At 38.4% G+C, this 11,750-nt stretch overlaps 1 protein-coding gene across 2 annotated transcripts in view; it reads left to right on the top strand.

Annotated features, from left to right (window-relative positions):
* Nucleotides 1-11,750, top strand: part of NUP210L (nucleoporin 210kDa-like) — a 90,633-nt gene that overhangs the window by 32,985 nt on the left and 45,898 nt on the right. For both annotated transcript variants that reach the window (XM_004693743.2, XM_004693742.2), the window contains exons 13-16: nt 293-491; nt 3,198-3,343; nt 6,156-6,377; nt 7,912-8,085. In XM_004693743.2, coding sequence (XP_004693800.1) covers nt 293-491; nt 3,198-3,343; nt 6,156-6,377; nt 7,912-8,085 — 741 coding nt within the window. The remainder of the gene's footprint in view (nt 1-292; nt 492-3,197; nt 3,344-6,155; nt 6,378-7,911; nt 8,086-11,750) is intronic.

The raw sequence follows: 11,750 nt of genomic DNA, 5'->3' as shown, positions 1-11,750 counted from the left end.
TGTATGCACAAATAAATAAATCTTTAAAAAAAAAAATGAGTTGTAATTTGCCAGATCCCTGCTATATTGTTTTAGATGCTTTAGAGAAATCAATTAAGGATTGAACTGAGTGACATATTCAACACTTGCCATCCATACACACATACACATACACACACAGTGTATGGTGTATGTTTTTGTATAAAAGCAATAAGTATGTTCATGTATGTTTGCCTTTAAATATTTAAGGAATGTATTCTTCTAAGACTTATCAAACATAACTTCTTGAAAGGTGATTTTTTTCCCCTTCCAGATATATGTCCTGAAACTGAACAAAATGGAACTGTTACCATTTCATGCTGATGTGGAGATTGGCCAGATTGTAGAAGTCCCCATTGCAATGTATCACATAAATAAGGAGACCAAAGAGGCTGTACCATTCACAGACTGTTCTCATTTATCTTTGACTCTTAATATGGATAAGCAAGGAGTCTTTACTCGTTTCAAAGAAGGTAAAAGTACTTTGTTAATTTTCTCCTTTCTATGTCTTTGAATTAAAGGAACAATCATTAATTCAGAAATTACAATTTATAGTCTAAATTAATATATTTTCTTTTTTAAATTTGAGGGGTGGTTGACATATAACATTATTTTAATTTCAAGTGTACAGCATAATGAACATTTGTAATATTGCAAAATGACTACCTTTCTTTAAAATTCTTTCCTTTATTCTGTGGACTTGTAGTCAAATTGCCTTGTAGTTGGTGTTGTAAAATAGAAAAAAGGCAAAGAATTGAATAATACGAGCAGGGTTAATTTTGGCCAGACATTATTATTTTTCAACTCCTAGTGAGGTCTTCTGTTTTCAGTCCTCAAGTTCTTCCCCTCTTTCCTTAATATATACACATTCCATACCTCTTTCTAAGAGGAATACAGGGCCCTCCCTGGTGGTGCAACAGGTTAAAGCACAGCACGGTGAAACAGTTGTCAGCCACTGCAATACCAGTTAGATGCCTGGCCAGGGAGGTGACCCACATGGCTTGACCTCCTGCTCCCCTCAGCAGTGTATTTCAGTCAACCTACCTGTTCTGCTACCCACTCTGTCTGATCAATCCGCTCTCTCTTTCACACGTACCTCTGACCTATGCCTCACTTCTTGCATGCATAAATAAATCTTTAAAAAAAAAAGAGGTGGACCCTCCCTGGACATAGCGGGTTAAAACACAGCACTGTAAGCTAGCTGCAGCCACTTCAGTGCGAGTTTCATCCCAGCCCAGAGGTGACCCACATGGTGCAGCAGACCTCTCCAGACCTGCCCGCTGCTCTCCTCAGCAGTGTACTTTATCGATCTGCCTGTTCCCCTCCTCTTCACTCTGTCTCTAGTGAACCCTCACTTCCTTGCACCTGGCCTTCACCCAGTTCTGTATGCATAAATAAATAAAAATCTTTTAAAAATAATAAGTAGGCTATAGTTCTAATATACATACATATACATATACACACACATATATATTTTTTCCTTTAAAAAGAGGAAACGTTTTTCTAATAAAAATAATATAAATAAGCTCTCCATACAGACCTATGTAATTTTCTGTATTGAATTTCATATTATCCTGGTCACCATTGTTTTTTCATCAGTATTCATGACAGTAGTAGCATCTCATATTTACTTAATATTTACTATTTGTTAGATTCTGTTCTGAATACTTTTTTTTTTAAGATTTATTTATGCATATAAGAACCAGAGGTGTGGGAAGATGAGAGGATTCACCAGACACAGAGTTAGGGAGCAAAACAGGCAGTTCCACTGCAATACACTGCTGAAAGGAACAGTGTCTCTCTTTTCTTTCTCCTTTTCTTAGTAAATGGATCCTTTTAAAATGTAAAAAATATATATATATATATAAAACTTCTCGTACCCTCCCTGGTGGCGCAGCTGGTTAAAGCACAGCACTGAGAAGCTAAAGCCAATTCTGCATGAGTTCGATCCCCACCTGCCCCAGAGGTAACCCACATGGTGCGGCAGACCTCTCCTGACCCGCCCGCTGCTCCCCTCAGCTGTGTACTTCCATGATCTGCCTGTTCTGTTCCCCATTCTGTCTCTGGTGAATCCTCTCACTGCCCCTGCACCTCTGACCTCTACCCTAGTTCTGTATGCATAAATAAATAAATCTTAAAAAAAAAACACTTCACATAAATATAAAAAACTTCGCATGTACCTCCTCTTATACTTGTGTCTTATTTATATTTCTGCTTACCTATTCAGCTTGAGTACTCTCCTCTACATATCTGAACCTTTGATCTTTCCAGCTGGAAGTAATTTTTCTGTTTTCTAAGCTTATATAATTATTTTCTAACAATATTTAAATTTATGTAAATGTTCACTTACACCATTAAACTCTTTTTGTCTTGAGATCAGGATCTTTGCTCATATTTATAGCCTCAGAGTACATGGAATTATGGCTTATATGAGATGTATTATTAGAAAGAACATATTTTCTCTTTTTTAAAGATTTAGTTATTTATGCGTACAGAACTGGGATACAAACAAGAGGTGCAGGTGCAGGGGCGGTGAGAGGATTCACCAGAGACAGAGTGGGGAGTGGAACAGGCAGATTGATGAAGTACACTGCTGAGGGGGACAGGGGGCGGGACAGTAGAGGTCTGCTGCACCATGTGGATCACCTCCAGGACCAGGGATCGAACTCACACTAAAGTGGCTGTGGCTAGCTTGCAGTTCTGCGTCCTAACCTGTTGCACCAGGGAGGCGCAGAAAGAACATATTTTCATATAAACTTGATATAAAGTTTTGGGGCCTAGTAGTATGTGAGATCAAGGTGGTTTTTATAATGTACTGAAATTCAGACCCTCCCTGCTGGCACAAGTTGGGGTAGCTTGACGAAGCTAGGTGTAGCCTCTTCATGAATTCAATCCCTGGCCAGGGAGGTGATCCACATGGTGTAGCAGACCTCACCTGTCTCGCCAACTGCTCCCTCAGCAGTGTACTTCATCACTCTGCCTATTCTGCTCCCCACTCTGTCTCTGGTGAATCCTCTTACCGCCCCTGAACCTCTGGACTTCATACCCCAGTACTGTATGTATAAATAAATAAATCTTTTTTTAAATAATGTACTAAAATTCTTGTATCTTTATAGATTGATTACACTGAGAACTGACTGCTTGTTTACCCTACGAAAATCAAGTTTTTTGATTTGTAGGTATTCAAAGACCTGGACCAGCACACTGTTCCAGTACACATATAACAGCCAAATCTCTAGGCCACACTCTGATAACAGTGAGTGTGACTGAATATGAAGAGTACTTGGACAGCAGTGCTACATTTGCTGCCTATGAACCACTGAAGGTGAGATACTTCATGGAAGGAAACTGGGCATCCTAACTATTTATGGCCTTTATTAAATATCAGCGATATTTGTGCTCTCTTCTCACACTTTCATTTTTAGATCTCTGTCTCATCAAACCTAAACATCAGGGGTTTTACTCCCTCATGCCCAGCCACAGGAATATCTTTGTTTTTATTAGCAAATTTTACATCTCCCCCTTTCTTCTTTTTTAAATTAGATACAAACTGTATATAGTAAGGTACATACATCTTAAGGTACACTAATCTTAAGATACTTTTTGAACTTTTAAATGCACTTATATGTAAACAATGCTTGTGAAAAAAGTTTACCAATTATAAAATTTTGGTAAACTTTTGAAAAACTTTGAAGGAAAACTTTCTGTTCTAGGGAAGGAACACAATTATCTTTTTTTTTTTTAAAGATTTATTTGTGCATACAGAAGTGGGGTACAGGCCAGAGGCTGTGAGAGGATTCACCAGGGACAGAGTGGGGAGCAGAACAGGTAGATCAATGAAGTACACTGCTGAGGGGAGCAGCAGGCGGGTCCGGAGAGGTCTGTTTCACCATGTGGTCACCTCCGGGGCAGGAGGGAATCGAACTCATGCGGAAGCGGCTTTAGCTCCTCGGTGCTGTGCTTTAGCCCGCTGCGCCACCAGGGAGGGCCAGAACACAATTATCTTTTATCCTTTATATCCATGGATTCTCACCATAGCAGTCATTTTTTTGTGGGGTAGAGGGGAAGTAAGGATTGATCCATTATGACTGGACATTGTGAAAGCGATGGTTCAAAATAAAAGCAGAGAGTCCGGGGCCCTGCTGCTGCCTGCCGCTCAGCTCACCTTCAGCCTTGGGTCCACTCTCTAATCTATCTCCATGCTGAGTTTGCTGCTGAGGGACACTGGCACCAGTTCCACCAGCCTTAAAACCTGCTCTTGGCCTATGTGGGAGAAGTGAGGAGGCTGACAGCTCTTTCAGTAAACCCTAGGAGAAGTTTGGCCCTCAATCGTGGCCCCTCAGGGTGTGGTCAGCCCTTCAAGAGGAACTTAGTGACATCATCGTCTACCTGGTAACATTAGCAGCCTACTGCCAAGTGGATCTATCCCAAACAGCCCTCACCAAGATGGACATCAACAGCAAAGTTGTCCATCATGTCTCCACGCAAGTATACAGACTTGCCCCGGGAGATCACCTCCACGACAAGGCTGTGGGGCTTGCAGACCTGTCTTGTGAATCCATGACCAAGCCGCAACTTAGAATATGAGCATAGACCCTGAACTCAGCATTGTGTCTGAGGAGCAAAGGAAGGCCCAACTATGGAAACTCTAGACCTTTCCTAATTGATCATGAGTCTGGGTCCCATATCCTAGGTCCAAGACCCAAGACTGCAGAAAACAGCCTGCTGGTATATTTTTTTCTCTCAGTAAAGTGGTTTTTGTTAGCTAGAGAAAGAACACATGCATGCCTGCTATGCTTTCTACATATTTGTGTCCTTCAGGAACTAAAACTGATGTTTACATGAAAATCTGACAAATCTTGACTCTATTCATCTTGGGATAAGAAGACACCATAGTAAAAAAGCTAACACTAGTGAAGGAAGAAAACCAAGTTTATTAATTTTAAATTGAATATTCATTAAAATTTACATTTCAAATTGGCCTCATTGCACATTTTATAGCATAGATATTCAATATCTGATTAGAGCATATTTCATTCATTCTTGAGGTGGGTGAATCACCATATTTGCCTAATTAAGTGAAAGTTACTTGACTGTAGTTGTCATGTCATTGGGCTTTTTCCCCTATCATTATCCTTGGCTTTATTTCACATTTATTGAATACCCACAAATCAGAGTTCCTGAATAAAACTATCCTGAAAAGTAGTTAGATGATGATCTTCTTTTCCTCCCTAGTACTTTGGTCATACATCTTTGCATTTACCTGCTGAGAAAAGGTGTTCTACCTTTGTTAGCAATATTACATTTCAGTACATGATACAGTTCTACTTTGATTTTTTTTTTTTTTAAGATTTGTTTATTTATGCACACAGACTGGGTGGGGTACAGGCCAGAGGCTCAGGGGCGGTGAGAGGCTTCACCAGAGACAGAGTGGGGAGCAAAACAGGCAGATCGACGAAGTACACTGCTGAGGGGAGCAGCGGGTGGGTCAGGAGAGGTCTGCCACACCATGTGGTCACCTCCGGGGCAGGCGGGAATCGAACTCATGCAGAAGCGGCTTTAGATTCTCAGTGCAGTGTTTTAACCCGCTGCGCCACCAGGAGGGTCCCTCTACTTTGATTTTTTTTTAAGATTGATTTATTTATTTGTACAGAACTGGGGTACAGGCCAGAGATGCGGAGGGTGAGAGGATTCACCAGAGACAGAGTGGGGTACAGAACAGGCAGATCGACAAAGTACACTCCTGAGGGGAGCAGCGGGCGGGTCAGGAGAGTCTGCCTCGCCATGTGGATCTCCTCCGGGGCAGGCGGGGAATTGAACTTGCACTGAAGCGGCTGTGGCTTCTCTTTTTAGCAGTGAATTTTGTCAGCCTGCCTGTTCTTCTCCCCACTCTGTCTCTGGTGAATCCTCTCACTTCCTGTACCTCTGGACAGTACCCCAGTACTGCATGCCTAAATAAATAAATCTTTAAATAAATAAAATATTGATAGTACAGAGATTGAGAAGCATTTCAAGTGATGCACATATCTCTTAGTGTGGGAATAAAGTCTCATTCCTAGCATAGATAATCAATTTCATTTTGGAAAATGTTTTCATTCCCTAACTAACCAGGGATTAATTTATGTATGTGTCATCAGGCGCTGAACCCTGTGGAAGTGGCATTGGTAACATGGCAGTCTGTGAAGGAAATGGTGTTTGAAGGGGGGCCTCGCCCATGGATTTTGGAGCCCTCACGATTCTTTTTGGAACTGAGCATGGAGAAGGCAGAGAAAATTGAAATAACACAAGTTCGGCTGCCAGCAAAGAGAAAACAGAACCAGTATATTTACAGAGTCCTGTGCCTGGATTTAGGGGAGCAAGTAGGAAAATATTATTTTATGAACACTTCTTCTAGCAATAATACTCCAAATCTTTTGTACTCCCAGCCATTTCTTTTCTAATTACAGTGGATTTAATTTATGAACTAGATAGGAAAATTCTACTTATTGGTTAAAGTATTTTTTTTTTACTTTACTATCCTTCAAATGTACTGAAAAGTTTCCACTTACTCATCTAAGAATTCTAACAGTTCGCTAGCTGGTTCAACTTTTTTTTATAGTAATAAACTTATTTCACACTCTTTTGTATAGTAATAAACTTATTTCACACTCTTTTGATCCCTTTATCACATTCATTTTTGTATTGCTTAAACTAGAAGATATCTGGTTTATCAACTCCAGGTAACCCAAAACAGGGAAAGTCAGAGTGTCATCCGTGGTTTGCAGTTTTGAAAAAACAGCTAGATCTGTTCTGATAAGAATAAGTATGTTGCTCTTTAGCAGTTGAGTTAGTTTTGACTATTTTTAGGGTAGTAATGGATCTATCTATAGCCATATTCTGCTTCTATCAAAACCAGAATAAAGGTTAGCATTTTGATTAGGACTGAGAATTTACTAAATGGTCATTAAGTAGAGACCAGCTAACTAGCCTACAAAGAAGTGATGTATACTTTAAACTTTACATGAAGCTTTTTAAAATAACTCTAGTGACTTTTATTGTATATATCACTAAGAGGAGGGACTTTTATTGTATATATGACTAAGTACTAGAAATTTTAGGCCTAATTATCTCCTTTTAAAACTTCCTAACTTCTTTTTGTTTTCAGTCTATTATGCATTAGTACTTCTACCAGTCATGAATTGATCTGATTAGTTTTCACTTTTTATTAAACAAAAGATTTGGTGGAGAAAAAGACTGGAAATAATGTTCCCTTTGTTTTCAAATTTCCATGAAAACATTGTTTCTCTTAGCACAAATAGTTTAAATTTTTTTCACTATGTTCATTACAGCATCCTTCATTTTTGTACAATATATGATTTCCCCATGAAATTCCCACCACCAGTTCACCCATGCACCATCACCATAGTCACTTGTGCTCTACCCACTCCTGTCCTTATCCGCCTTCCTCCTCCTCCCCTACAGAATGTCTCTAATCTATAGTTCCCTGATGATTTTTATTTTTCCTTTATGATAGTTACTTTTTTTTTTCTGATTCCTTATTTGTTTTCTCTACATTCTTCCTATAAGTGAGATCATTTGATATTATTCTTTTTCTTTCTGGCTTATTTCACTGAGCATATTTCCAGCTCTATCTATGTTGCGACAAAGGTCATGAGTTTATCCTTTTTGATTGCTGAGTAATAGTCCATTGTATAAATATACCACGTTTTCTTTTGGGGGCATTTGGGTTTATCACAGATAATTAAGAACTAGAGTGTTTTTAAGGGATTAGTCTGATAATAATGTTCATGGGACTCTATATCAAAATTTGAATAATTGTCACATTTCTATTGGCACAACTGACATCAAGTATCTGCCTGCAGTTATCCTGCTTTGATGTTTCCTTCCTTAAAGGTCCTGACATTCAAAATTGGAAATCACCCGGGTGTACTGAATCCTAGTCCAGCTGTAGAGGTTATGCAGGTACACTTCATATGTGCTCATCCTGCCAGCATATCAGTAACTCCAGTATATAAGGTTCCAACTGGTGCCCAGCCATGTCCCCTGCCACAGCACAACAAACAATTAGTAAGTATAGTATTTGCAACTAACTTGACACTTTGTCTTCTGTGCTTGAGAGATAAATAATCTGAACTATAGTTTTTGTTTTGTTAAAATTAAGAAAGCTGTTTTATTGTTTCTCTGATAAGGACTCAGAAGAGGTGATTAAACTAAGTTATAATTGGATACATTTAATGGCTTAGTGACTTTACTTCCTATACCTAGGTACATAGTGAGCTCGTAGTTATGGCAATGGACAATTGAGATCTCTCTAAGTAACTTCCAAATAGTTTTTTTAAACTTACTTATTTATGCATAGAAGAGCTGGGGTATAGACCAAAGATGGGGGAGAGGGGTGGTGAGAGGACTCACCAGAGACAACTTCCCCTTCAGAAACATTTAAGAGTAAGTTGAAAAATGATCTCCCACACTTTAGCATTTATGTCTTTTCCTGTAATTGAGTGTAATTTACATACCATAAAATTCACCCTTTTAAAGTGTACTAGTCAAAGTTGAGCACAATCACCATTATCTAAATTCTGAACATTTTCATTTCCTCAAAGAGAAATAACATACCTTAGCAGTCATTCCCATTTCCTCTTCCGCTAGCCCCTGAAATCCACTAATACACTTTTTGTCTCTATAGATATGCCTATTCTGGATATTTTATATAGATTACATCATGCAGTCTATGCATTTCTGTTTAGCTTCTTTCATTTAGCTGGTTTTCAAGATACATTCATGATAGAATGTGAATCAATATTGAATTTCTTTTTCATGGCTGAATAATATTGCATTGTATATTTCATTGTATACTATGTTTTGTTATCCATTTGTCAGTTGATGGATTATATAGATGATTCCCACTTTTTTGGTTATTATGAATAATGCTGCCATAAACATTCATTTACAGATTTTTGTGTAAGCATATGTTTTCAAGTTTCTTGAGCGTATATCTAGGAGTGGAATTACTGGGTTATATAATCACTATATGTAGTTCTGAAGAACTACATGCTGTTTTCTTTTTTTTTTTAATTTTTTTTATACATGCAGAACTGGGGTACAGGCCAGAGAGGCAGGGGCAGTGAGAGGATTCACCAGAGACAGAACAGGGAGCAGAACAGGCAAATTGACAAAGTACAATGCTGAGGGGAGCAGTAGGTGGGTTAGGAGAGATCTGCTGTGCCATGTGGATCACATCCGGAGCTGGGGATCGAACTTGCACTGAAGCGGCTGTGGCTAGCTTGCAGTGCTGCATCCTAACCCGTTTTGCCACCCGGCAGGGCCTGCATGCTGTTTTCTAAAGTAGCTACATCATTTTACATTTTCACTAGCATGTATGAAAATTCCAGTGTCTCACATCCTTGCAAATACCTGTTACGGTTGTTTTGATTATTTATATACACATATATATGAGTATATATGGGTATATATATATGTATATGTTTGTGTGTATAATGATGTTGTACATCTTTTCATGTGCTTAATGACAGGTCATATATCTTCCTTGGAGAAGAGTTTATTTAGAAATTTTCACAATTTTGAAATGGGTTATTATCTGTGTGAGTTATACAAGTTCTTGTTAGAGCCTAAATACAAATCTCTTTTCAGATTTGCAGAAATTTTTCCATAATGTGAGTTATCTTACACTTTCTTATCACATTTTTAAAGCATAAATGTTAATTTTTGTGCATGGTGTAAGGTTGGAGTCCAACTTCATCCCTTTACATGTGAATATCCTGTTGACACAGAGAGGATAGTTCCAAATGGCAAGACAAAGATGGGAGTGATGCATCCAAAAGCCTTTGTGGGGCACTTTATCGGTGTTTGTTTAATTACTAATTCAGAATCTTTAATCATAAGGGGTCCTTTTTTTTTTAACTTTTCTTGAGTTGTTGTGATTGTATGTTTTAAGGAATTTTTCCATTTCATCTCATTACCTAATTTATAGTCATACAGTCATTTATAGCAATCCTAAATAATTCCTTATATATTATATATATATATATAATATTAATTTGTCCCTTTTCTTTCTTGATCTGAGTAAGTCAAATCTCTTTTCTACTAGGTTATTGTAGCTAAGGGGCTGTACATTTTGTTGATGTTTTCAAAGTACAAATTTTAGTTTGGTTGACCTCTGTTTTTCTATTTTATTTATTTTTTTATCTAGTCTTTATTATTTCCTTCCTTTTGCTTGCTTTGAGATTAGCTTCATCACTTTTTCTAGTTCATTAAGATAGAAATTTAGATTAGTGGGGAGCCTACCTGTTGGCATAAGGGATTGAGTTGCAGCTCTACGAGGCATCTGTAGTCACTGCAACACAAGTTTGATCTCCAGCAGGGAGTAACCCACATGGCACAGCAGACCTCTTCTGTCTCACCCCTGCTCTCCTCAGCAGTGTTATTTCAGTCAATCTGCCTGAGCCGCTCCCCCGCTCTGTTTCTAGTGAATCTTCTCACCCTACACCTCTAGCCTGAATCCCAGTTGTTCTATGCATAAGTAAATAAATCTTTTTTTTAAAAAAGGGGGCCCTTCCTGGTGGTACAAGGGGTTAAAACACAGCACTGTGAAGTGATCCACAGCCACTGCAGCATGAGTTTGATCCCCAGCCAGGGAGCTGACCCACACTGCATGGTAGAACTCTCCTGACCTGCCTGCTGCTCCCCTCAGCAGTGTATTTTAGTAGGTCTGCCTGTTCTGATCCCCACTCTAGATTCATCACCACCCACCAATATCTCTGGCCTATACCACAGTTCTTATATGATAAAAAAATACATATATAGATTTTTACTTTTTTAAAAAAGAAAAAAGACATTTATTTTAGTGATTTAAGATCTTCCTTTTTTATTAAACATACTTATAGCTCTAAGTCTCCCCCAAGCTTTTCACTAAATCCTTTATATTTTGCTTCATTGCTTTGTATTCATTTGTCTCAAAATATTTTCTAATTCACTTTTGCTTTACCTGCACCCAAGAAAAGTGTATTCTGCTCTTGTTGGGGATAGTGTTTCATAGATGTCTGCTAGGTCTACCTGATTTATAGTGGTTTCTGTTTAGTTGTTCTATTCATTATTGAAAGTGGGGTATTGAAGTCTTCAACTGTTATTGTTGAATTGTCTTTTTCTTCATTTCTGTCAGTTTGAATTCATGTATCTGGGTACTCTATTGTTAGGTGCATTTGTATTTGTAATTGTTATATATCTTTAATTGACCTTTCCAATATCATGATGCTATTCTGATACTAACTACCTATGATTATTTCAGACACCACACATTTAAGGGCAGAATCCTTACGGCTCTTACTTCAGATGCCAGAGGCAAGTTAAAGGGTCCACAGGCCACTCACAGTTCTCACCAACTAACTGCAAATTTGGAGACTCCCACAGCCACTATGGGTTTGATAATTAGAATGACTTAATGTTATAGTTTTATTATAATGCTACACATCTGGTCCAGTAATGGCCCTGTGTAAAAGATACATAGGGAGAATTCCCAGATGTGGAACTTGGGGAGTTAGGTTTGGGTAACAACACATTGGTGAACCATATTGATGTATTCACCAACCAGTACAATCTCCATTGTACTTTGGTGTCAGTATTTTATAGGGTGTCGGTATTGATGAAACACAGCTGATTAAATCATTGGTCATTCAGTCTCCAGCTCCACTCTCCTCATTAAATTTTTTTTTTTT

Source organism: Condylura cristata, unplaced genomic scaffold (genome assembly GCF_000260355.1).
Source record: "Condylura cristata isolate star-nosed mole 26May11 unplaced genomic scaffold, ConCri1.0 scaffold00040, whole genome shotgun sequence".
Classification (NCBI taxonomy): domain Eukaryota; kingdom Metazoa; phylum Chordata; class Mammalia; order Eulipotyphla; family Talpidae; genus Condylura; species Condylura cristata.
This window is presented reverse-complemented; position numbering and strand designations above follow the sequence as displayed.